The sequence below is a fragment of the Astatotilapia calliptera genome, chromosome 3 (assembly GCF_900246225.1).
Source record: "Astatotilapia calliptera chromosome 3, fAstCal1.2, whole genome shotgun sequence".
NCBI classification, from domain to species: Eukaryota; Metazoa; Chordata; class Actinopteri; order Cichliformes; family Cichlidae; genus Astatotilapia; species Astatotilapia calliptera.
The window spans coordinates 6,448,924-6,476,685 of NC_039304.1; the positions used below are offsets into that span (position 1 = coordinate 6,448,924).

Here is a 27,762-nt window from a genome sequence, read left to right on the forward strand (position 1 = left end):
AGACAAAGGAATCAAACTCAGCATGATACACAGGAGAGACGAGACTATCAAAATAAAACAGGAAACAACACACACTGAGACCTGAATTCCAAAAGACTGAACCACAAAACCACAATAACCTCAAAAACTGGGCCAAAAACCCAGGACCAAGATGGTTTTCCATCATTTATATTCACTCATAGTGGGCAAGTTTGCCTCAAATTTTTTTAAATCCCAGTAAATAAAAGTAACTTTTCTTTAACTTTAATTATAGTCAATAGAACTTTTAGCTCTTTTTAAGTCATAGCTAAAATTTCAAGGATGATTTATGGTTAAAAAGCTTAAGATAAGATCCCGTGTGGCAGTTACCATGGACTGTGGAGTATTTGAGTTTTTGAAAGTAAACAGTGAATCCTGCCGTTTCTTTTTCTGCATATACAGGATTGGCTGGCTAAGCTGGAGAAGCAGGTTGGAGGCGTGCCCAGCCCGACTGAAGCAGCAATGTGACCGTTGCTGCTCATGACTAGTACTCACCTTGCAGGATCCAAGTCCAGTGTGTGGCTTCTCTGAGACAGGAGTAATTAATACATGTTTTACTAAACTGGCATATACAAGGAGACTGCTAATCACGTGCGTACTATTGCCAAAATGAATTAACACATCTAATTAATTGTATATACACTGTGATAATTTACAAGAACTGAACCATTTTCTTAACAGCTTATTTAACTCAGGGACAATCGCTCAACGTTAAGAACCACTGTGTCTCTATTAAAGGGAGGAGATGGGAGCTGAAATGGCTGATTCATACCGGAAAAATTGGTAAAATAAATAAGCGATAATGTGAAATAGAGCTAATCTAGTAGAGTCCAAGAAAACAAAGCAAAGAATTAGACATCAGCACAATAGTTAGCTTATAACGTTTAAAACTAACTGATTTCAGCTGGAGGAACCATATCTACGTTAGTATAAAACATGTATGTACATGTCAACATAAAAAACAGGCACACCTGCTCCGAATGAGGCGTGTAGGCCAAGCCGTCCGAAAACTACATTTCCCTCGAGCCTTTGCGAGCTGTAGTTTGACAACCAGCCAATCCGTGCCATGACAGGCCGGCACGTGACCTAGAGTGAGTTCCTGTTGTAGCTTGAGGGAAACAGGCCGACTTTCAGCCACGGGAGAATCGCAATTTGCGGGTAAGTCGAGACATCTGGCCGGAACGAGGTCACCTGAGTATATATGAAGTGTTATTCGGAGGGCGTTGTCGCAGGTTTCCGCGCTCTGTTAATCAGGAACGCGTGAATCTCGGGGGGAACGAGCTGTCTTCCCGTGTAGGCCTGCTCTATTTCCTGGTGCACATCTGTGTCTGTTGGAATGGCTGAGTTAAAAAAGTTCATTTAAGGCGTTTCGGCGTAGCTTTGTCTGTTTCTCACTCCGCTTCCTGCAGTGCTCAGATTTTTCCATGAACGCTTCCCAGTTGTGGCGCTGAATTGTAAAAAGACTGGAAGCCACACTTTGCCTGTGCTGGGAATATTTGAGCTGGTTTCGGGCACCGAAAGCGGCTCCTTGTGTGTTGTTCTGTTTCACAGCAGCTGACCAAGGCAGGAGTGAAAGCAGGTTTATTAACCCGTTATTACGCGACAATGCTGCTTCATGTCGCCCTGCTCCCACATAAAACAAAATACTTGCAGATGCAGACTGCTTTTACTAAGTAAAATGTTTCTGTTGGTTATGTTAATCATCATTAGTTGCCGAGTGGCACTCCAATTTCGTTGTACTCTGTACAATGACAATAAAGGCTATTCTATTCTAGTTGCCGAGTTTCTAAAAAGTCAGAAGCAGCTTCAGTGTTGAACACGTTCAGGCACATCACGCGTGGAATTAACAGCTTTGTGCACAGAAATCATTGGAGGAGAAACATGGCTGTAGATCTAAACGAGCAGCCATATTTAGACAGAGAAACTTTGCTGTTGTGACTGTGGGCTCGACCTACTGCGCCGGCCTCTGTTTAGAGGGATCACTGCCCACATCAGCGAGTCGTTTAGGTTATTAAAATCTTAAAAACAACAATATCGTCATGTTTTGTTTTATAAAGTGTCCTTTCTTTTGTTCTTTAAAGGGATATGAAACACTAAATGCATAAGTTTACACCCTTGAGCTCTGCTCTCAAAAACCGACACAGATATAACCATCAGTGTAGCTGGAAATAAGAAGTAAGTGCTTCAAGTTTTAAAAGCATATTTAGCGCCATCTTCTGTCTGTGCGGATCCTTAAGTCACCGGTTGGTTGGTTTCCATCAGCAGACCAAAAGGTTGCATCTGTTCATCTGGATGTTTTCAGCGGGAGAAACGTTTCGTCACTCGTCCTTCTTCAGTCTCAGCTGACTGCAGGTTTCCAACCTTATAAACAGGACATTTGCACCATGACTGAAACCAGCCCACTGAAGGAACAATGGGCTGTTCATTGAATATGCAAATTGTCACAACCATTGATCAACAACCACTGATCAAACATTTCTCCCAGTGCTAACGTCCAGATGAACAGATTTACTTACCTTGGTGACTGAGCGTGCACTTAGATCTAGACTTACATTAGCTTATGTTAGCTAACTTGTAATAGACCCAATAGCTCAGGGGATTTAAGAAGCCTGAAACTAAAAATCAGTTCAAGGAGAGCTTTTGTTCTTCCCCGGGCTGCAACAATGAGTTTTATGTTAAAACCAAGGCTACACTGTCCACCTTTACTGTCTGTCTCTTGAGCAGGGGTTCCTCGTTGTTTGGCTAGCTGCACTGACACGCTGTTAGCCGTAATGTTCAGGTTTATAAATGAGGACAGTGTGGAGGAGAAGATGCTGTCTGAGTCACCAGACCCACAAGCTGCAGTCTGACACTCGAGTTTTTCCATGATAGGCCGGATGCAGCGGTCATCCACCTGTCACCTGAGTCAAACAGGCTCCTCTCTGTTCTCATTTATTCAACCAACCAGCCAACAGGTGGATTTCCTGCTGTCAGTGCAGCCAGCCGAACAACGACGAGCGAATCACTGCTAAAGAGACACAGAGTGAACGTGAACAGCATATATGTGGTTATAACAAATCATCCCAGTGAAGACGGAGCTCCACATGTTTCTAAAACAGACTTTAAGCTGTTATTTGTTAAATCCAGCTAACAAACAGTGCTATACCTGCATCAGGCTGTGAGAGCACGGCTCCATTGTGTCAGTTAGCCTCTGCATTTAGTGTTTAATGTCTCCTTTACAAGTGTTTCAATTACACAGGTGTTGATCCTAAAGGACGCAGCAGAGTTTATTATTACACTGCAAAAACTCTCAGTACACAGAGATTTAGGAACTAAAGGGATTGTGTTTGTGGTTACAACTTTAAATATTGTTCATTGTCTTAATATTAGAATCATTAACACCTTAAATATGGTGCTGTTTAGTGTGTGACTGGGAAGATTCACACCCAAAATACCGACTTAAATCAGGGGCCGTCGAATCAAAGACGGACTAACCTAATATGAAATGAATGAGTAGTGTTAACACTTTCAGTCCTATGCAGAGTATTTCACATGTATTGCTATAAAACACTTGAAACATATCGTACCACAGCAGCTATTCTCATTTTCTCAAACCTACTGATGACACACTATATTTTTTCATAGGTTTTTACTTGTTACTCCACCCTGCTGTCCTGGCGTTTCACAAAATGAGGAAGCATTCACTGCTGCTGGTTTCATGTACATTTGAGTCAGAATGTTTTCGAGTCCACTTACTGTTTTGCTTTAAAACCTGGTTTAGAATGGTTTGAACACTTTGTGGTTTATTTAGTGAAGATTAAGTGTAAGTGAAACATGACTTTTCAGTTGCTGCGTCTGTGAAACGTCCTGAAAAAGTCCTAAAGGTTCTGGTATGTCCAGGAGCGCCGTGGCAGAGATCACAGACATTCCTGTATTGTTGCTGCACTTAGGCAGTGCACAGTGAAGGACCTTGTTTAGCCCTTTCATCAAACTCCATTTCACAGTCTGAGAGCAAGAGGGAAATTGTTCATTGTTTTGATGAGCTGGGCCTGCTCACTGCTCGTTAATACCAGGCAAAGCTGGGCTTGGTGGTGGCATCATCACGCTGTGAGGCTGCACACAGCAGAAAGGAGGAAGAGCATCCACAAACACACAGAGAGGAAGAATAGCTCAGCGGTGCTGAGACTCGAGTCCGCGGCACGATTTCATCTCGTCAAATAAAACAGCAACACTGAGTCCTGAGGACAAGTCTCTGTCTGTGCTAAAGTGCCCCAAACTGATAGTTTCACAAAACAAACAAACAACCCTGGACACACAGATGATGTCATCTCAATCCCCCTTACAGGAGATAGAGACGACACGTAATTCAGTATTTTATACCAAGAAGCAAACTCAATCTTTGTGACACTCTGCTCTGAAGTGTTAGTTGAAGACGTTCTTCATTTGTTGTGTTTTCTCATGTCATATGTCAGATGTAATGTGATGATTTTCAGTAGAGTTTATATTCTGTCTCTGTAACACAGCTGTCAGTGACTCAGTGTAACAGAGAAGGTGGCGTGTCTCTAATAGTGGGGTTTAAGATTTTAACTTCAAGTCTTGTTGTTTTCTTTGAACGCATTTGTTGAAACTTATTCACATGATTGTTTTTTGAAGTCGCTGGATTAAGAAGGGAGAGTTTCTTTACTATCTTGATTCACAATCAGTGTTATTACATTTTTCATTTTGACTTTTGGTTTTGAGTTGAATTTGGTCTCAGTTGGTTTCCTGAGTCGATTTTCGGTTCAGTTTTTATCTAAAAAGAGAAAAGAAAGAAGTCTCGGTGCTAGTTTTAGTCTTTCGGGCATGATTGTATCTAGTTTGAGGTTTTTCTTTAGTTTCAGTTGTAGTAAGGATAATAACCCTGCTCTCGACACACGCTCGTTATCAAATTAAGGCTGCTCGTCACTCAGTTCAATTCAGTTCAGTTGTAATTATCTGGCACCAAATCACAACAACAACGTGCTCAAGGCACTTTATATTGTAGAGTAAAGACAATAATAGAGACAATTCCAACAATTAAATGACCCCCGGTGAGCACAGGAAGGAACCTCCAGCAGGACCAGTCTGCAACCAGTGAGGGTTGAGGGGAGGGAGCTGGGACAAAAGAGACACTTATGGTCCCAGTCTGCCCACTGCATCAGTCTCTTTGCCTGCCGGTGCAGACTCACAGTCAGTTGTATTTAAACCTGCTGTTAAGGTGCCATTACATCATTTGTATGTGACTCAAACACATAAAACACATATGTCAGACTCAAGATAAAGGAAAGAGCCAGAGGAGGCAGCGTGTACAAGAGGAAACAGTCTGTGAGGTCGTAATCATGCTAAGACTAGAGCTCCTCAACTAGACGACACCAGTTATTTATATCTTATGCTAGTTTGCTGTAATCGTTATTTATATCATAAGTCTTGCACATAGTTTTAATGGCTGTACTGCATATTATCAGTCTGGGTGTTAAACTAAGCCTCACAGCGGTGCGATGTCACTGTTTCCACCTACATTAATGCACGTTGTTGCATCCTTGGATGCAGCATCCTTGAGTCTTGCAGGTCTGACGCTTGCAACCATTCGATGACGCCTGACAGCAAAAAGGTGGTTTTGATGTACTCGAGGTCAAATTTATATATGTAGCACATTTAAAACAACAAAGTTGCTGTACACTGAAATGATGTAGTTCTAAAAAGTCTGCACAAAAAAATTCAGAAAAATGTAACACAATACTTAACATTAACATAAAAAAGTAGAAAAAAACAATTTAAAAATTTATTTTTGGACAAAATGCAACCGTCTATGATGATGTCACAGCGAGAGAATAAGTGTTTTAATAAAGATTTACATGTGTGCAGTGTCTGAGCTGTGCAGCTGTGGCGTGGTATTGATTCTGTAGATCTGGTGCTGTAGATGCAGGAGCTCGATCACCTCTCTGTTTTAATCTGGTTTCAGGATTACTTAAGAGCATCTGGTTAGATGACCTCAGACCGCGGTGATGTGTGCATGCTTTCTAACGCCTGTTAAGAGGCGAGCTGCCACATTCTGGACTAAAGATAAAGATAACTGTTCAACACCAAAGTTAAAGTAGCCCAGGCGGCAAGTGCTAGAAGCATGAAGAACTTTATTTTCAGTTCCTTCTGTAAGAGGTGAAGCTTTACTTCTTTAGTGACTCTGAGTTGATAAAAACAAACTGTCGTGATGACTGTTATTTGTTGGTCCATTTTAAGAAACCTGTTAAAAGTCACGCCCAGATTTTTTTACAGCAACATGACTGTAACGAGCCAAAAGACTCACAAGAGTCATATTTACCAAAGCGTATGAAATCGGTCCTTCTTTCATTAAAATGTAGGAAATTTATCCTCATCCAGGACTTAAAGTCACTAAGACAATTTCAGCTGAATGGGCATAAACACCTGGATGTCACGGCAAAGAAAGCCGATCTTTTCTAAAGATAGAAATTAGAGGCAACACATACAGTGAAAAGAGGAGTGGGCCCAGAATGGACCCTTGAGGTACTCCACAAGTGAGCGATGCTCCCACCTGTACAAAACAACTTGTGTTTGTCAGGTCTGATTCAAACCAGGTCAGAACTGTGCCTCTAATCCAGTTTCGTGTAGAGCTGAGGTAGAAGGACCCTGTGGTCCACAGTGTCAGAGGAGGATGTAGAAGCAGCGACTTTAGAGTTCACTTTCTTTGTTTCTGTGTTTGCAGACGATCAGTCGGATTTGACTCATTTAACAACTGAAGTTTTACTTTAGGGGAAACTTGAAATAGATTTCTTTAACAGAGGTGATAAATAATGCTCACATTTTAAATGCTGCATGTGATGCATTTATATGATTCTAGTTCTGATTTAGGCAACTGACAGACTTCAAACCTGTGAACCAGCCTATAAGTAATTTATACTTATGTAATTACAAGTATTTTACTTGTGTTTAATTCATTTCACACTATTGTTACATTTCAAGTAAAATAATAAAATCTTCCCTTGTGTGTTGTCATGCAGTGCAGTGGATAGATGGTATCTTTGCTCACGCTTTTGTTTGGCGTCCCAGAAATGTGCAACTTGTGTAGCTACCAGTCCAATGCGACTGAACACGGCACTGAGAGAAATGTTGGTAGAGAGGCTCAGTTACTTTAATCAGCTGCTTAAATCTGACATTTTTACTGTGCTCTCTGGCGTCATGTCTTCCTGCCTTTGTGGAAACATGTTTTTGACGCAGGCTGATTGTTTGTTGGACGTAAGTGACGTAGCTCTGCAGTGCAAAGAGTTTAACAAAATGTTTTTTCTAACATTTAGATTGGATCAGTGAGTGACCTGATAACAGGAAGTGCTGCTGAGTGACAAGACCCAGCAATTCAGCTAATGCACTTTAGCTTACTGCTTTGTAAATGGTACATGGACTGGTTCTTATATGGTGCTTTCTTACTCTGAGCACTCAAAGCGCTTTACACAACCATGTTTTCTGTGCTCTCTATCTTTCCATCTAACGCTCACACATTCCTACTCTGATGGATGCATCCGAGAGCACCTGGGGGTTAGAAACTCGCCCGAGGAAATGGAGCAGATAGGGGTTGAACCACCAACCTTCCAGTTCATAGGTGACCTGCTCTCCATCCTAAGCTACAGGCCTGTCTCTTAAACAACATATTATACAGGATATCACCTGAACATTAACATTTTAGTAGTCAGTGTTTACCCAATAGGTTCACTGTAATCTAGAATGCTCTCCCCATACAGTTAGGCTAAGCTTTTGGATTATGCTAAGTAGGGCTGCAGCTATCGACTGTTTTAATGAGTTATTTAAATTTTCCTTATTAATGAGCAATAATAAATACTCAAAGTAAAGGCTGGTGTTTAAAAACAAACTGGGATTGGCTTCTATTTTAGAAATTGCAACGTTTGTTTCATCAAACATTTTATTTTTTTTATAAATGCAAAAATATAGAAATAATCTCAAGTAGATTCAAAGCCAAATAAAAGACAGGTGCTCTGTCTTCTTGGACAGTCTGTTTCTAGTCGCTCGCGTTGGCGTTTCCATGGTAACAGTGGCGCCACAGAGCCTTGTGTGAAAGCAAAGAATCTGTGTTGAACCATCTCAGCCCTTCAGTGTTTGGTTTGTCCTTCACTTCACCTGCTGCCCGGTCGTGGCAGACTGCTGACCCTCTGCTGCAGATGTCTTTGCGTTTGGAGCGTTCGTCCTTTCCACTGTCACCAAGTCGAGTCTTTACCGTCCAATTACAAGTCCTGAGACGATCGTTGTTGTAAATTGGTGTTAGAAAAACAACATTTCATTTTATTGAACAGTTATTAGGATATATCAATTTTACTGCAGGAGCAGTATTTGTGAAAGTCCTGTTCAGGTCCTGGAGCTGTGATCAAGGTTGCTAGCATCTCATATTTTGGCATCATGAACAGAGAGCCCTCACAGTCCTGTCTCTCTTCCTCAGCCTGTGGAAACTCCCTCCCTCAGCAATGGCTTCACCTGTTTCAGTGTACAACATCTTAGAGTCACACACGCCCCCTGTAAGTATGCGTTTGTGTGTCTGTGTTGTGCATTTGATTGTGTCAAAGGCGCTTCTTAAAAGATGTCGAGTTCAGTGTGACACAGAAGAAGCCAAATCTCTGTTCCTGCTTTCTTTTTTTCTGAGCTTCTATTACTGTGATAACTAACTGCCAGTTAGACGAATAACACATTTAACTGTAACTACCGCTGAAAAGTTTTAGAACAATTATTCCAGTTATTTGGTACAATTGAAGTCATTCAAGTCACATGAACAGTTTAAGATGGTACAAAGGTTAGAAAAAGGTAAGTTTACACAAACAGACTGATACAAAAGGTCTTTCTCAGGGACAACATGGGCTAACAGTTTAAAGCTGCTCTGCAGCTGTGCAGAAGCTGCTGCTGCTCCTACAGCTCCAGCCCCCTCTGTCTGCAGTAAGCAGTGCTGGACACACTGTGGTACCAAAGCCTCGTCAGCATCAGCTGAACATTGTTGTACTGCAGGAAGTAGAGTGATGGTGCAAACATGGCGAGAAAATCTGTGAAAAATCTGAAACGATCAAAAACGTTTCACAATATTGTCAAACAGTGTTTGTATTTAAACAATGAGCAAACTTACAAACTCATCAGGTGATTGACTGAATGTTAATAAATGAGGGCGGGGCTAAATTGCAATAAAAGCTAAAAATCTTTTGTTATTTTAAACATTGCATACAGTCATGTATGTTGATATTGGTGTTTGCAGACCCGCAAAGAGTCTCTGAAGATGGAATTGTTATCTGACGTGTCCCTGCTGCCTGGAGAGGAAAGGATTACTGGTGAGTCCTGTGCAGCTGATGAATAAGACTGTTTGCTCCACAAGTTTCTCATATTCTGACTCTTCTCCTGTCTTTCCAGATAAAGACATAATCTACATCTGTCCGTTCAGTGGAGCCGTGAAAGGCAAAGTGTTGATCACCAACTTCAGACTTTACTTCAAGAGCTCAGATGCTGTAAGTGTGTGTGTGTGTGTGTGTGTGTGTGTGTGTGTGTGTGTGTGTGTGTGTGTGTGTGTGTGACAACTCATTTAGATTAGACACCGTATCTAACACCATCGCTGTGAAGCATCGCTGAGTTTTTTCTGCGTTTTCTTGTTATTGCACTTTTGCTTTGTTCAGCTGTTACAGACTAAGTTTAGCATTTACCACATTTATTTATAAGCACCTTAAAAAAACCAGGGTTCACAAAGTGCTGCACACATACAAAGAGCATAAAGACAAAAAGAGAAGAGGCAGCTTTGGAGCAGCTACAGTGAAGCACGGTCACGGGCCAGCAGGAGGTTTAAAAACACATAAAAGAAGTTTAAAAAGGATCAAAGGTGGAGTGAAATGAAAATGGGCTGATGAGCTCAGACTTTTTTGTTCCAGTTAAAAGATGCGCTGCAGCTTTTGGAAACTACCTGCAGACGTGCCACTAACTCCATCATAAAGTGTGTGGCTGTAATCCAGCCTGGATGTAACAAAGCTGTGGGTTACTGCCTGAAAAAGCTGCTTTGATAAAAGGCTTTATTTTGGCGGGCCGCCTTAAATGGAAAAAAAAAGCAGCAGCTGTGACGTTGCTTTCAAGTTTAACGTCTGCATCCGTTTTCACTGTGATGACATACTGTGATAGGGAGCCAACATCATGCTCAGAAATGCCACCAAACCCATCACTTCTGTGTTTGTCTTATTAAAATGTAAAACGTTCAAAATATAAAGGCTGGATAAGAGCGCCACAGTCTGTCGACGGTGCGGCACGAGGAAGCCTCATGAGCCTGGCAACACGCCGGGCGGCTCATGACGTCACCCTGATGGGACAGGAGCTAAGATGAAGGCTGCACAACAACCGCTGATATCTGCGGCGTTTGAGCTGCCTTTGCTGCCCAGTCTGACCGGGCTAAAGATGCAGACGTGAGGCCACGATTGGACATCCTGGCGCGCGCACACTTCAGTGACAATATTGTCCAAGCATGTATGAGCAGCAAAGTCTAAAGTTATGGCTGAGCTGTCCCGGGCGCTTCTGTAGCCATGACTACAGGAGGGCGGACCTCCAGGGCAACGGGAAGCCATGTGACCGCGACCGCTCCTTACATCACAGTGTGAGATACGTGAGATACGCCCGACGTCGCACCTTAATTTGTTTTTATATAAATGCTTGGAATGAGTCTTGAGTTGAATGTTATTTAATGGGCAAAAATACTTAAATAAAAAAAAATGGCAAATTAAATTTTTATTGTCTTTTTTCATTTTTTGCTGATCTGAAAATTGATCCGTGACTTAAACCGTGATCCGTGATACGAGTTTTGATTTTGGGACCAGTGTGGATGCTTTTTGTGGACGCTGTGAGTCGTTTTGCTAGTTTTACATGGTGAATTTGAATGTGTGACATGTTACCAGGTAAATATAGGCATTATTGTGTGTTGTTCTCGAGTCTATATTTATAACACGAGTGTCCGTTGCTAATTTTGTAATTGTGTGTTTACAGTAAATGTGTTTATTTTCCAGTTATCATTGTGAGTTTCTCCTGCTGAGCCAGTTTAGCGTCACGCTGGAGCCTCTCCCAGCTGTCGAGTAAAACACCAAATTGACACTGAGTGATAATAAAGATGAGAGAGAGTTAATAGCTTTACAATAAGAGTCACTGGACTCATCACTGTCCTCGGTGAGTCCAGTGACCGTTATGTCGTCTGCAAACTTTAAGTTTTAACAGTGAAGTTATTTGTGTAGAAGGGCAGACGGTCGAGGACTGAGGGGTGCTAGTGATTTAGATGTGATTCTCCCCAGACTTCAACTTTCTGTCCGTCAAAAGTTTGTGAGGATATAACAGATGAAGCTGAAACAGGGAGCGGAGTACTTTAGGGATGAAGCGCAGTTCTATGTCGACAGCATTGTCCCCGACCTGTCTGCACACAGCCTACAGGTGGTGTCCTGCAGGTATCACAGAGGGCTTCTTGGTTACTGGAGTGATTGTTGAATGTCTGAAACAGGAAGGAGCCAATGATGAAGATCAGTGTGTAGACGGGGCCCATGATCTGGGAGTGTCCTTAGAGTAGATGGGTGAGAGTGTGGCAGGCGGAGGTGGTGAGGCAGCAACACTGTCTGCTAATCATCAGCATGAATGTTAGTAATCAACACTGTGAAAAACTACTTTATCCTTGGAGAAGATAAAGTCTTGAAGCTTACAGAGATCATATGAAACTCACAGCATTAGTACCAGGAACCGTTCTGTGGTGGACAGAAAACTGAACAATTCCTGCGACACCGTTAAACGATGTATGACTTCCTGCTCACGCCGTCACATCTCAGATTATTATAAAGTCCAGTTTTACAGAACAAGTCATTTATAATAAATGAGCTGTTGGCACAGCATGCATTATTCACCATTAATTTAGCAGAGCAGGCCGTCAGGGCAGGTATCATGTTTGGTGACACGATCACTCAAATTTTCATTAACGTTTCTGCTGTCGTTTTGTCTTTTATGGTAAGACTGGGAAAAACTGCGAGGCATGAATAAGATCAAAGTACTTGATACAATAAATCAGCCGAGTGGGTGACGTGTACGGGACAAGTGGGATCGTTACATTTGCATTTCCGTGGTCATACCTGAGGCGGAGCATTTTTTTACCTCTGCTAAAGGCTCGTACCTGGAGCTTGTTTTCAGGATCCTAAAATGTTCATCAGTTTGACTGGGTGCCAGTGTTTCTCTGCCTGTCAGGTCACAGGGACGAGCTGGGTGGGTCCTAAAGTTTGGCATAAAGTTTATTCCACTGCATGCTCTTAAATAAGAGCTGTGTGTGTGTCGTGCATTGTTTTTAATACACGCTGGACCTTGCGTAACAGAACAGCTTCCTGTTGCTGAGGTCACATGACTATATTTGTCATACTTTGTGTTGCAGGATGTGACGGTGACGCTGGACGTTCCATTGGGTGCCATCAGTCGAGTGGAGAAGATGGGTGGGGCGTCAAGCAGAGGAGAAAACTCCTACGGCCTGGATATTACTTGCAAGGTGTGTGTTTAATGTTCAGAAGTCATTTGCTTTTTTACAGTTACTGGATTTTTATTTAAAAAGAACACAAAGTCTCATCTCTGCCATCGCATACATGTGCTGGTAGCTTAAACTGTCACAGCAACACTTTCTTTTAGTTGTGTCTGTTTTGCAGGTCTTACATGTTGTGTGTTGACAGTGAAGTGTTTGATCTGTTCTGTCACCAGGACATGAGGAATTTGAGGTTTGCCCTGAAGCAGGAAGGCCACAGCAGAAGAGATATTTTTGAGGTTCTCTTCAGATACGCCTTTCCTCTGTCACACGGTCTGGTAAGAAACCTTCTAACGTCTGCTGCTGCTTTACTTGGTATGTGGAAAAAGAAGAACACATTATTTTGACAGAGCCTAATAAACATTATGGGTTTTAAATAGAGCATATGGCTTCTGCTCACCCCAACCAATCACAGCAGATGGCCCCGCCCCTCCCTGAGCCTGTCGGAGGTTTCTTCCTGTTAAAAGGGAGTTTTTCCTTCCCACTGTCACCAAAGTCTTGCTCATAGGGGGTCATGTGATTGCTGGGTCTGCCTTACAGTATAAAGTGCCTTGAGGTGACTGTTGTTGTGATTTGGTGCTGTTTTTAAAAATGTTGTTCCAGCATTTCTGAGGCTCTATTTTCAAATTGCATCATCTAGTAAAACTACAGCAGGTTCTTCTTTGGCACAAACACTTACAGTGATGACGGCTTTAGGTCTGAGCTGATTTGGAGGCTGTTGGAAACCACAGTTTGTTAGGCGTCTGATAGCTTTTATACAAGCCTGTAATATTTCTTTTCACAGATATTAAAGCTTGAACGCGAAAAAAAAAGCAGAATTTTCGTTCAACTTTGAACTGACTTTTTATGTTTCTGGTAAAAACTAAACCAATAAAGCCCCTTCATTCGTTCTGCTAACTGCCTGCTGTCCAAACCAAGAGTATTATAACATCGATGGGGCTTAATATTGAAAAACGCTCCCTGCTCGTGTGCTTTACTGTTACAATGGCTGTTCTAATGCATGTGCTGCGGTTTCTATAAGGCCACTGTATACAGTAACGTCTGACATGTTTCTCTCTTTTGCTTCTGTCCAGCCTCTTTTTGCGTATTTGAGTCAAGAGAAGTATGCTGAGACTGGCTGGACCATCTACAAACCTGTAGAGGAGTTCAGACGGCAGGTAAGAAAGACAACGTGCGCAGTATCGGGGTCCCAGGACAAATGCTCAGGACAATAGGAATGGCAGTGTTTTCTATAAGGGCTGATAATCTGTTTTTATTGAACCACAGTAAGCGAACGCACCCTCAGAAGCCTTGATGTTAAAAACCTGATGACCTGTGAGGTCTGATGCTTCTGAACAGTCAGAGCTGAGTTTGAGTTTCAAAGAAATGAGTCAGTAATGATCATTATCTCTTCCAGGGTTTACCTAACAACAAGTGGCGTATATCATTCATCAATAAGAGCTATGATCTGTGTGACACCTACCCCACTGTGCTGGCCGTACCCTACAAGAGTAAAGAGGAGGACCTCCGAAAAGTGGCTGCCTTCCGGTCAAGAGGACGAATACCGGTGAGGGCAAGACTAAGCTGTCAAGTATAGGAAAGACTTTTTGAGTTAGACCAGCTCTTTGAACGCATACAGTGCTGTACTTCCTCATGGTGCTGTAGATACTGTTACACACTTGTACTGTGTTTCTGAACAGGATGAGCTGATTAGTTTAAGTTTGCATTTTAAAAACATTTGCATTGACAGTTGGTGTGTAAAATTACCAAAGCTAGTGTTAGGAGTCAAACTGGACTTGGTTCTTCACCGTGACAGGGCTGCTATCTGACATTCAGTCATAATGAAGCAGGCAGAAGACATGTATTCATGTGTGTTTCTCCTCTGTCGGCTTCCCTTCATTGGCTTCCTGTTAAATCCAGAATTCAAAACCCTGCTCCTCACATACAAGGTCTTAAATAATCAGGCCCCATCTTATCTTAATGACCTTGTAGTACCATATCACCCTATTAGAGCGCTCCGCTCTCGCTCTGCAGGCCTACTTTTTGTTCCTAGAGTATTTAAAAGTAGAATGGGAGGGAGAGCCTTCAGTTTTCAGGCCCCTCTTCTGTGGAACCAGCTTCCAGTTTGGAATCAGGAGACAGACACTATCTCTACTTTCAAGATTAGGCTTCAAACTTTCCTTTTTGCTAAAGCATATAGTTAGGGCTGGACCAGGTGACCCTGAATCCTCCCTTAGTTATGCTGCAATAGACGTAGACTGCCGGGGACTCCCATGATGCATGCAGTGTTTCTTTTTCCCTCACTCTGCATTTAATTATTAGTTATTCCTAATCTCTGGCTCTCTTTCACAGTCTGTCCTGTCCACGTCCTCCTTTTTTGTGGTCTTTCTGTTTTACTTCTTTTCTGCAGTGTCTGAAGCTTCTTAATCTTCCCTCTTGAACTTTGTTTCCAGACCACCGAACCTCAACCTGAGCTGTCCTTCTAATATACTCATTCCTAATCCTGTCCATTGTGGTCACTCCAAAGGCACCTGTAACTCCAGCTTGTCCTCCTGTCTTTTTTCTCTTTTATGTCACAGCAGGTCTCACTACCATCCTAAATCTTCACTTTCAGTTACGCTGCCATCTTTCGCTTCACTCTGACTGCATGCTAAAAGCTTTTTTGACCTTGAGGTGCAAGAAAATCCCAACAACAGCTGCTGTAGTTGGTGCTATATACAGTAAATTGAATTTGCCTGCACAGTTCATTGATGGTTGACCTCTGGTATTTAAACTTGTCGACCTTCACTAGCTCTTTTTCTTGCAGCTTCACTGTCACACCTCCCTGCTCCCACTACAAGTCACACTGTGGTCTGTAAATATCACAGTGTGTGGAACCTCCCGCCTCATCTGTCACCCCGTCTATTACCAAAGCTCTGCACATCACTATTGTTGTTTAATACTTGAATGCAAAAATACTTTGCAGAGCCTGATGCTGTGTTTCCAGCTTGGCTGTTACTGTAGCCTCCTGCAGCTGCTGCTCTATTGGGTTGAGATTAAGGGGCGAATCGTGTCACTAAAGAATAACCCACTTCTCTGGCTTTAGCAGTCTGCTTTTACTCATTATAAATTTGCACTGTGAAGTACTTTCCTATCATTTTTGCAGCATTTGGCTCAATCTGAGCAGAAAGTATAGCTGTGTACATCCCAGAATTCATCCTGCTACTCTTGTTAGCAGTCACATTATCAGTAATCACTGGTGGCCAGATTACACTGGCAGCTATAGATACCCACCACAGCATTGCTTAAGTGATGCGTGTTAGCTGATGGGCCTGACTATATTCAGTGGGGCCTGGCTATAACACGGTTCACTTTTTGCAGATTTTTTTGGGACAGTTTTGCATACTTTTTTTTTTTTTCTTTTACTGCGTACTGTGTTCTGCATCCTGATTGGCTGTAGACCATCATGTAGCATCCAGAAGGCAGAGAAAGATGCTAACCATCACACAGAAAGTTGAACTTCTGGACATGCTAAAGGAAGGTAGAATTATTGTATTTCCCGGATTATAAGGCGCATTAAGCGAAACAAAACAGTCAAACTTTACTCAACTCATTCGTCTTGCTTCCTCTGCTTCCGTACCAGTGATTCATTAATGATTCATTAATGTTGAATTCTCTGGCAGCTGCTCTATTCACTTGTTCTGGACCTGAAAACAGGGTTTGATCTTTGGTTTCATTCTTTAATACTGGACTTATGTTTCTACCAAGGTTTGAACTTTGAGAGTGTTAAAACAAATATTCATGCCTGTCTGAGAAAAGTCTATAAAGTGTATAATGAGGGGTTTTACAGCCTTAAAACATCTGTAATAATTGTAAAAAATAAAGTTGGCTACTTTGCAGATTTCACCTATCGCGGGTTGTTTTTAGAACGTAACTCCGGCGATAAACGAGGGACCGCTGTACTGTAATTTCTGCATTTTCTTGGTTGTCATTACTGACCTGTTTGAGAACTTCCATTGACTGACCATCCAATAACATTTAAAGGTTTAACCTGGTTTGCACACATTAGCTCCAGATTTGGTTCAGTTACAGTTTGATGCAGGAAGCAGAACCCAAGACAGCCAATACAGAAATGACCTGTTTGTTTGTTTTTGTACTGGAAGCTTGCAGGCTAAAAACATCCAGATGTGCAGTGGAAGTCCAGACGGGTATTTTGTGACATGCTGCAGATTCTAAACACAACTAGAGCTTGAAAAAACAAAGGGATTGTTTCAGACTGAACATAATGGGTTTGACGTGTTGACATAGTTTGTGGCTATTCAGATGTTTGAGGAGAAAAGCTTCTGGATTTCTTGAAGTTTCTTGAAGACGTTTCATCTGAGAAGCTTCTTCAGTTCTAGGGTCAAATGGTGGAGAGTCCCAGATTTTAAGCCCTGTGGGTGTGTCCCCAAGAGGGTCATGGACCCCCTATTGATCCTCTGCCTAATCCAACGAGCCAAGGTGTGAAAACAGGTGTAGGTCACAATCAGCCAAGGTTTCAGGTGAACCCATCGTGAAACCTGGCCCCACCCTATCATGTGACTTATTGAGGTCAAAGGGCCCAGGATGTGAGTGGACGTTAAGGCGTCTCAGAACTGGATTATAGATGGCAGACAGTCCAGATGCTTTTCTTCCCAAGCTCCTTAGACTTCAATGACCTGGTTGACTGAGAACCTTCACAGACAGATGTTCTTAACATTGACGCTGCATCATAAAGTGTTGTGTAAATCCTTGTTACTGTTGTTCTGTCTTAGGTCCTGTCATGGATCCACAGAGAGAACCAAGCAGTGATCGCCCGCTGCAGTCAGCCTCTCGTTGGCATGTCTGGTAAAAGGAACAAGGACGATGAACGCTACCTGGAGCTGATTAGGGAGGCAAATGATACCACCAAGCTCACCATATACGACGCCCGTCCCAATGTCAACGCAGTTGCCAACAAGGTCAGAAGGAAAAGAAAACATCAGCACAATCCACGGGCATCATTTGCAACATTTATCTGTGAACTACTAATTTAATCAGAAATGAAACAGAAAAAACTTAAGACGGTACATCCAAAAACTATTCATAGCACTTCACCTGTGTACACCATATATACACTGCCAGTCAAAGGTTTGGACACACCTTCTCATTTAATAGTTTTTCTTTATTTTTTACTACTTTCTACATTGTAGATACAAACTGAAGACGTCAAATATATGAAGCAAGATCTATGGGATTATGTAGTAAAGACAAAACTGATAAATATGTCTTATAATTTAGGTTCCAGCCTTTGCTTTGTTGGCAGCGCTGCAAACCCTCGGCCTTCTCTCAGTGAGCTTCATGCTGTCGTCACCTGACATGTTTCCCCTCACAGGTGAGCCTGTCAGGGCTCATTTGTGGAATTTCTTGCCTTCTTAATGAGGTTGGGACCATCAGGTGTGTTGTGCTTTGAATGTGTCCCTAAGTGCTGTCACCAAAACCATCAAGACCACGATGAAACTGTCTGACATGAGGACGCCCCAGGAAAGGAAGAGCAGGAGTCCCCTCTACATTCATCCGAGTCACCAGCCTCAGAAATCACAAGTTAACAGCAGCTCAGATCAGAGCCCAGATAGATGCCACACAGAGCTCCAGTAGCAGACACATCTCTACATGTTCAGAGGAGACTGTGGGAATCAGGCCTTTATGGTCAAACAGCTGCTGAGAAACACAAGGAGTGGACATTAGACCAGAGGACATCTGTGCTTTGGTCTGATGAGTCCTGGCCTCCACAGTCACCTGACCTAAACCCAGTGGAGATGGTTTGGGATGAGATGGAGCTCAGAGTGAAGGCAAAGGACCAACAAGTGCTCAGCATCTCTGGGAACTCCTTCAAGACTGTTGGAAACCGTTTCAGGAGACGACCTCATGAAGCTCATGGAGAGAACGCCAAGAGTGAGCAAAGCAGGAATCAAAGCAAAGACTGTTTGGAAGAACCTGAAATATCAAACATGTTCTGAGTTGTTTACTACATAATGTCATGTGTTCATTCATAGTTCTGATGGCTTCAGTGAGAATCTACAGTGTAAACATTCATGAAAATAAAGAGGAACCATTAAATGTGTGTCATACAGTTTGACTGGTTGCCTATGGCAGTAAGGTGATATATTTAAAAAGTGACACAGTACAAATAAGATTCAAACCACAACATAAAACAGAGAACTACTAATGCTGTCGTTAGCCTGGCTGCAGGCGCCGACACTCAGGTTTTCCTCGTTGAGTCATCACAGTCACATGTAGGATTTTCTAACTTGTTCTTTCTGACAGTTTTAGCAACAGAATCAGGGTCTGATGGTGGTGATGGGCGGATGCTTTGTTGTGCCAAAGACACTTGCTTTGAGCACTGGAGACTCTGTTATTATTCACATTATTGTGGATGCTGGAGCAGACGCTGTGAAGGTGGAGCAGTGGTGGAGAAATAGAGAAAGGTGGGCTGGGGGGATAAAAGTGGAGAAATCTCCATCTGCTGCATCTGTAACAAAAGACTCACAAAACAAACATCAGTTACAAGATTAAACAGAGGTCTGCAACAACAGACTGCCACAGGTGGACCCAGGAGACCTGGGCCAGTGCAGAGCTGCAGGGAGGAGGACCCCACACCACCACCTCACCTCTAGTCCAGCCTTCTGGTCCTGGGTGTGTCTGCCTCCCAGCGTCCTAGGTCCAAGGGCCTCAACACCAGTAAGCCATTCAGTCAGCAAACTCTCAAATACTCTTGAACCTGCAGCTGGATCTGCACAGAGGAGGTTGTAGCGAAGGCCTACACTGCACTGCTGACACGCTCACTTTTATGCTATTATGGCACACCAGCTCTGCTCTGCTCATATCTGTGAGTCCCACCTGCTCAGGTATTAGAAGAGGGATGAGCCCCTGTATGTATGATGCTGGGTGATCTGTGATATAGTGGGGCAAAAAAAAACACTCAGCCAAAATGAAACAACAATAAAACATTTAAAAAACAACCAAACGTCCTATAAAACGCCATTTTTGTGGATACTTCCATCACACTCTCTCTTAACCTTTGTCTACCTGAACCTGCTGCGACACAATGCTAATGAGTCTAATATAACCAGCGACAGGTTATTGGGATAATAAATATTTATTATGTTGGAGGATGATCCCTAAAAGAGTTAAAGAGCTCTGTCATCATTAGTCCCAAACATTAACAAAAGTCTCTTACCCAGTTAATTCCACTGATACTATTATACACATCTGTGTAGAGATGCATGCCCACTGTTTGTGCCTCCTCCTCAGGCCACCGGAGGAGGCTACGAGGGTGATGAGTACCAAAACGCAGAGCTCATCTTCTTGGACATCCAGAATATCCACGTCATGAGGGAATCCCAGAAGAAACTCAAAGATATCGTCTACCCCAACGTGGAGGAATCCCACTGGCTGTCCAGCCTAGAGTCTACACACTGGTTGGAACATGTCAAGGTGAGAGGTTTCTACGTGCATTTGATAACTGCGCTCAGTCCATTTACATTACCTTGTTATAATAATGTATTTTTATTGCATTGTGCCAATCCTTGTACTCAGCTGGTGTTGTCAGGAGCCATCCAAGTTGCAGACAAAGTGTCCAGTGGGAACTCAGTAGTAGTTCACTGTAGTGACGGCTGGGACCGAACTGCACAGCTCACCTCTCTGGCTATGCTGATGCTGGACAGCCACTATCGCACTCTCAGAGGATTCCAGGTCAGTCGTCTCACCCTCGTGAACATGAGCTTAGACATTCACAGAGGATATGAGGAGCACAGCGGGCTTTAATTTCATCATGATGCCTGTTTGATATTTAAAAGTTGTGATTTTTTTCATCTGTGTCTTTTTTAGGTTTTGATTGAAAAGGAATGGATCAGCTTCGGCCACAAATTTGCCTCCGTAAGTTTTTCACCATCTAGTTTCTGAAATACATTCAATCGCATGAGTTAAGACGACTGATCAGGAGGAAACGTTTCTGATCTGTGTGTGTGTGTGTTCAGAGGATAGGACATGGTGACAAAAACCATGCCGATCAGGACCGATCACCCATCTTTGTTCAGTTCATCGACTGTGTGTGGCAGATGACTAAACAGGTACGTGCAGCGCTTCAGTCGTCTCACTGCGTGAATGTAGGAACGTAACAATGTTGCACTTTGTAGTTAAACAGCAGCTAGCAGTTTGTAGATGACCCCTCAACCCGACACCCTCTGTGGCTGGTTTCCTGTCACAGTCGTAGCAACACTGAGTTTGTCAACACGTGCACAGGAGCAGGCTCCTGAATCAACATAGACTAAAGTAGGTAGGTACTCACGGAAGAGCAGAAGAAGCTTGAACAGAGATGCCACAGCTTCCTCTTCCAGCTCTTCTTTTGGCATAACAGGTCTTCCAAGCTAGTCAATAATCAAGTGTGACCGGGGTTTAACTTGGGGCCTCCTCCCAGTTGGACGTGCCAAAAATAGCTCAGTTAGGAGGAGCCAGGAGTCGGTGTAATCTTCTGCCTTTTTATTTAGAATCCTGGCTCTACCCAGAGCCCGACTGAGCTCCTAAACATATCGCTGAGAGAGATCCCAGATGCCCTCCGACGGGCATTTCAGGCACTCTTATCTGCCTCATTCATCATTCTCCTTCTCATCTCAGCCCCTACCCATCGTCTGTGGCCACTGACAAGAACGGGAGAGTAAATTCACTAAACGGACCTCTTCTCTTTCCACCACTGCAGACTGGTATCGAGTATCACCATTACTGCAGACCCAGCAGACACTTTGTTAAGCTACCACTCCCTACTTCTATCACTCATCTACTTTTGTCACTAATGAACAAGACCCACAAATACTTTAAAGCCTCCATTTAGGCCGGCATGCATTCCCTTCCTCACGTGGGCACGCCACTCATTTCCAACTCCCAGTCTGCATACTGGAGCTGGAGCTGTCACCCGATGAAGCTAGCGGCACCATATTTCCAATAATATAGAGCAGACCCCTGAACCCGACACCTCGTGAAGAGCCGATAACTTGAGAACAGAGCGTGTCAGTTAACTCTGTTCATGCTTAGTTTGAAACCGGAGCCCCAGGAGGCTCGTCTGCATCAGCAGCAGAGGCAGCATTTCTTGAAGACGTTTGGACAAAACAAATATTTCGGATGAATTTCATTACAGATTGTTGTATAGTTTAAATATGAATGAGAATAAACAAATAAACAAAGAGTGCAACAAACAGCATAACAGCTCGTTACAGAAGAAGAAGATTCAAAATGAATTTTGGCTTCGTTGAGCTAAAATCATCATCGATCGTCACTGAGAGCTCGTTCCTGTTGTAAGTTGAATGTTTGTCTGCCTCTCACGTCTCAGTGGGACTGTCTGTATAGATCAAACCAACAAAGGTGGTAAACAGCACTGTGAAACCCCACGTTCACCTCCTCGGCTGTTTGGCTGCTACGCTCTGGATTTCACTTTATTTCAGCACACTGTGAACTCTTCTCAGTCCAGCTGCACAGACCAACCAGCCGCCTGCTGGTTCAGGCACACGCTCCCCCACTCTGAGCTGCTCTGGTTAGGCTCAAAAATACTCAAAATGCTGTTTGACTTCATGCATTTGACAAAAGAGAGAAGGAAACATCCCAACAAAAAGACAGGGACACTGCTAAATGTTTGTATGTTCACTAACGTTAGGATGACACAGTCTCAGATTACTGACTCAGTCTTTGAATTGTAACTCTCACCTCTTAGTTCCCTACGGCCTTCGAGTTTAACGAGCATCTCCTGCTGACGATCCTGGATCACCTCTACAGCTGTCGCTTCGGGACCTTCCTGTACAACTGCGAGAGCGTACGAGACCAGCATGTAAGAACACCTGCACATATAACATGTACATGCATGCAAAAATGTGAAAATTGTGTCCTTGTAATACAGAGTTTGGCCCAATGAGAGTTTTTACTGCCTCTCAGACTTTAAGGCTGACTGGATGCTGCCGTCAGTTTTGTCTTCAGCAGCTGAATCACATGTTTTGTTGTGTTCGGGTCAGGTGACTGACTTGGCTGTTGTAAAATACAGAATTTCTTTGCCTTGTGAAACTCTCGGGTGTCCTTTGAAGAATGCTTTGGCTCATTATCCGTTTCCATGGTGAAGCATCACCAATCAGGTTTTCAGTATTTGGCTGAATCCATCGTCCTGCTTCTGTCAGCATCCATGTCAGCCGTTAACAGCAGTGACTTGGTTCTCCTGGCAGCCGTACCTTCCCAGCCATCACCATGTTTGCATTTAAAATCTAGAACTTTCCTTTTCCTTTAGTAGTAGTCCATGTCCAGGTCATGGATTTGGCAACTCCTCGAGGTTTTGCTGTCTGTCTGGAAGGTTAAGTTGAAAATAAGGAACTACGTATAAAAATGTCTGCAGTTCCTGCTGTTAATGTGATTAGAAATACTTTATTTACACTCAAAGTTGGGAAGTTAGTGTATTACAAAGCATGGAAATCAATGCAACAAAATAAACACAGTATTACAAAAGAAAATCCCTAAGAAAGTTAAAATTACACAGACAAAATGATCAAAACTGTGTCACTGTCCACATACTTATGTTGTGTGCTTCAGCTGCAAATGTTTGACACTGAAACTCTTCTGTGGTGCAGGAGGTGAGGTCCAAGACGGTGTCTCTGTGGTCTCTGGTCAACAGCAAGGTGGATATGTATTTAAACCCCTTCTACACCCCAGAATCTGGCAGGGTTCTCTACCCTGTTGCCAGCATGCGCCACCTAGAGCTCTGGGTAGCGTACTACATCCGCTGGAACCCACGCATACGACAGCAGGTAGGACTGCTCTTGTGTTTGCTATAATATGCTGTAAGCTTGCCTGGATAAACATGTGGCCGGCTGCACAGGACTCCAAATACTGTATATCTGTTATTTGGATTCACTTGCCAGATAATGGATATCTGGATATATCAACCTCAGAACTCTGAGATCACAGCACAGAAACAGCTTTAGTTACAAATGATCGTCTTATGGCCTCTGACGGTGGACTCCCCTCTGTGTTAGACCCCAGCGCAGCGTTCGAGTCTCCTTCACACACTGAGGTTAATTATGGAGTTCCACAGGGTTCGGTGCTAGGACCACTTCTGTTTACAGCATCATCAGAAGGCATCGTTTACATTTACAGACAGAAAGACCTGACGAATGATTCTTTTATAAATGTGGTTCATTATAGAAACTCTGTAACTGACTTTATAGAAACTCTCCTGTTCTGAGAATCAATATTCAAAGCAAATGCTGCAATATGGAGTTTCCCGTGTACAACCTGTGACTTTGCATGCGTGTGCGTGCGTTTGTGCGTGTGCGTGCATGTGTGTGTCTGTGTGTGTGTTCCAGCAGCAGAGTCCAGTGGAGCAGCGCTACAAGGAGCTGCTGGCCCTCAGAGACGAATACTTGAAGAAGCTGGAGCAGCTGCAGCTGTCCGACTCGTCCACTTCCTCTCATCTGGCTAACAGCCCCACCCCCAACACCACCTCCTCCTCCACCTCCACCCCATCACAGCAATACACACACCTACAGACTCCTCTCTGAGGGCTGGTGACGCACTCGCGCATGCACAGATATCAGAAATACTTGCTAACTTGCACTTACACCTTCTTCAGTTTGATTTGTGTCTTGCACATGCAGGGAATTAATTAGTTTTGTGCAGCCCTAACTGTTGAACAACAGAAAATTGCGAATAGGTTTTAGATTTGATGGCGCTAGTGTTGTCTAACTCTAATACCACGTGATGGTGATTTATGCAATATGTCACAGTACAGCCTTGTCTCGAGACTTTTCTAAACACACTTTTCAGACAGTGAAGCCTTAAACACACTGAGCAGCTTTCAGTCCAAGGGCTCGAACACACACACACACACACACAGGACACACACCGTTGTGTTCATTCAGGCAGATGAGCAGAGCTGAAGTTCAGTTTTATCCTGTCGTGATTACACAAGAAATTTTACCTCAGGTCTTCTTAGGAGAGTTTAATGAGCTCCAGCCACACCCAGTTTACAGAGGTCAGCATGCAGGGCAAAATAAATGAATCAAGGTAAAGACAGGTTACAGGTTGCAGGCGTAGCCAAAGACTAAGCTGTCACGAGTCAAGGTCAGTTGAGCAAAATCAGGAGACTTCCTGTTTGTTCGATTCAGATTTAGCGTCAGAAATAAACTGATGTGCATTTGACAGAGAGACGTGAGAAAGCTGCTGTCTGTCAGCTGGCTCCTGCCTGCGTCACAGCTGTTTGTGTCCTGTACCAACAAACAACAACACTTTTTACACTTCCTGCTGCTGAGTTCTCTATCCTGAAGGCGTACGGTGATCCGAAGCGCAGCAGACGTAGAGTTCTCAAGGCGACGGCGGTTTAGTTTCCAGCTACATGTAAATATTGCGTCTTGTTTTGGGGCATTTGGGGTTTTTTAATAGCTAAGGAGGAAATCTGGAGCCACGTATGTTTGCCACTGCTATATGCTACATCACTGAAAGCAAATGTAGTTCTAGCCAATGACTTTGGTTGGAATTAATTAGCATGATACAGGATATATTTCAGGTGCTCGAGAGAGTAAAGGAAAGTCACGTGGTGCTGGCCTCTGATCCCGATCACTTCCTGTATTTAAACGTTTTCACTAAACACACAGAGTACAGTCCTGGCCCATCGTGGTCTCAGCGTGCTAACATGCTGGTCACCAACTCGAGAGCAGGGTGAGTGAACACTGAGTAAAGCCTCCTCTGAAAGCACCTGTGCCTTTGGACGCCTGTTTCACCGTTTTGTCATTTTTTGTTTTGGTTTCTTTTCTCCAGCAAAGATCAACTCATTCCAATTACATCGAATCATTAAAAAAAGGTTACTTTGCTCATCATGATCGTTTTTCGTTGTTTCAGGCGAGTTTAAAATTTCTACCTGGGATACGAATGAAAACTGTCCAAGCAGCATGTTCAGGTGCCGTCAGTGTCCAACTCGGACGTGTGGGAATGTTGGCAATGTTTTTCTTATTCACATCAACTGATTCTAACTATTTGATATGACGTCTTTATCACAGTTAACACAAACTGTGATGAATGGTAGTTTGTTACAATCGCAGTGACTCCTCCACTTTATTCCAATCATCCAACCGCGGTGACGCATCGATTCTGGAGCGCTGTCCTTCTTGTTGCCAGGAAAACGTAACACGTCAATCACGTTGTGTTACTTTGGCAGTGCCAGCTGTGGGGTTTGAAACCAGTCACTTCACTCAGCACTGGATGCAGATCTCAGCCTGGCAGTGTTGCATTGTGGGAGGGGAAACTGGTGGAAGTCTTTGAGAGGGATGCAGGAAGCAGAAGTAGATGACGCCTCGCGACGATACCTTTAGCAACATAGTCCTATAAGTTCTTTCCTACAAACAGTTACATTTAACAATCACAAACATATAAATGTTACTGTTATCAGGATTCTCACTACAGTGCTCATCCATCATCGATGAAATTATGGATTCATGGAAAAACTGACTGTGTTTTCTTCCACGTCACACAGACCCACAAACCCTGCACAGGTCATGTTCTCCTTTTTGTTTCTTTACGCTCTAAAGTCGATTGTCTGATGTCTTCAAAATTGGATTTTGTGCCCATTCTGCAGATTTCTGTTACGATCGTCTTTTTTAACACGCGTCGATTCATGTCCAGATTCTGCCTTGGATCACCTTCACCTCTACAGAGAGACTTTAGCTGCGCTGTATCTTATTTGAGATGCTTTTAGAGGCGAACAGGGTCTCTGCTAGTTAACCCCAACCCTTCCTCGACTGACCAAGTTAACTTCCCCTCATGCTTAACCAGCTCATGTTGCAGCGTGTAAATTGTTTTCCTTGTTTGATTTTAAGGAATCTTTCAGCCATGCTTGGTAAACGATAAATGGGCTGATGCTGTTTTATTCTACCTGAGCTTTATACAACAACATGTTTATGCCAGTTTACTACAAAACAGGCTGATCATCAGTCCAACAAAGACTCACACAGTTTTATTCTAAAGTCTGCAAACCTCACTGACTCTCTTTGTGTTCAGCTAACTCTGCTGCTTTTGTGCTTTGACTTCATAGCCAACCTTTAGCTTGTCAGTGCAAAGCACTTTCCTGCATCAGCTTTATTTAGCCCCTCTGTTTCCCCAGCGTGTCCACAATATGGCAAAAAAATCAGAGTTACTGAAAGCACCTGGAGCGAATCGGTGATAAACCTTTAGAGTGTCCAGCCTGTAAATGCACATTGTGTGACAGCTGTAGGACACGGCGAGTTCTCACATCAGTTTCCTGTAATAAGCTTGGAGAACTTGTCTTGTGGTTTTACTGTTTTTCTAAAAGTAGCTCTAACGTAAGAAGGGAGAACATACAGCAACTGTCAGGATAAAAGAGAATAAACTACCTGCATGTGTGACAAATTCCAAAGTTGAACCTTTTCTGGAAAAGCGAGGCAGTGCAAGCTGATTGCTGTGTGCAAAGAGGTGCAACGTGACCCGAAGTATTTGGTGACCACGGAGGCAGAAAGAGACAGAAGTGTGTGTGTTGGGCTCTTGGTTGTATTTTGGGAAAAACAAATGAGAATCTATTTTTTTTTTTACTTTGTATAAGCACCATGATGTAATGTAATTACCTCAATCAAAACCTATTTTACTGTCTAAAGTTCTATTGTTGTAAAATACAAATATTTTATGTAGTGTAAAACCTTACAGTTTTATAAAAAGGAAAGTAATATTGGTTCAGAAATTGTTGGTATAAATTTTGGATTTCTGCTCCAGCGGTTCAAAGTGTTTGGTTTTATCTCTGAGGGCATTTTTTGCTTTGTATGTGCGAACCCAGGAGGAGGAGGAGGAGGAGGAGGAGCGGCGGCGTCAGCCCGTCAGCTCCGTGTGGATCCTTGACTCTGGTCTGTGAGACGTCCTCTGCCATTGTTCATTTCAGTTAGACGCTTTCATTTATGTAGGGGATTGTAGTTTGAGGGGCTTGTGTCATATTATAGCCAGCTTTGTAATGAATACACACAAAATGTGTACTAAACAAAAGGTGAAATCTGAAAACATTTCACGTGTTTCTTTTAATTGGTTTGTTGAAAGGCTCATTTTCTGTAAATAATTCTGATTAAATTAATTTAAAGTGTTCTGGCTGAGTGCTGTGTGTTCATTCAGTGACTGCAGTGTGTTCAGTTTACATCAAC

At 43.1% G+C, this 27,762-nt stretch overlaps 1 protein-coding gene across 3 annotated transcripts; it reads left to right on the forward strand.

Moving 5' to 3' along the window:
- Positions 1-232: 232 nt before the first annotated feature.
- mtm1 (myotubularin 1) lies at positions 233-27,707 on the forward strand. 3 transcript variants are annotated; one of them, XM_026160900.1, is made up of 16 exons: positions 233-609; positions 8,477-8,552; positions 9,275-9,347; positions 9,427-9,521; positions 12,443-12,553; positions 12,760-12,861; positions 13,657-13,740; positions 13,980-14,129; positions 17,335-17,520; positions 19,853-20,035; positions 20,138-20,293; positions 20,429-20,476; positions 20,578-20,670; positions 22,302-22,415; positions 23,200-23,376; positions 23,935-27,707. In XM_026160900.1, the coding sequence occupies exons 2-16, from the start codon at positions 8,502-8,504 to the stop codon at positions 24,127-24,129; spliced, it is 1,818 nt and encodes a 605-aa protein (XP_026016685.1). In that variant the 5' UTR covers positions 233-609; positions 8,477-8,501; the 3' UTR covers positions 24,130-27,707. The 3 variants fall into 3 exon arrangements, with proteins under 3 accessions (XP_026016685.1, XP_026016686.1, XP_026016682.1); XM_026160901.1 differs by lacking the exon at positions 233-609 and adding an exon at positions 1,093-1,176 and having other exon boundaries at positions 23,938-27,707; XM_026160897.1 differs by lacking the exon at positions 233-609 and adding an exon at positions 1,094-1,176.
- The last annotated feature ends 55 nt before the right edge of the window (positions 27,708-27,762 follow it).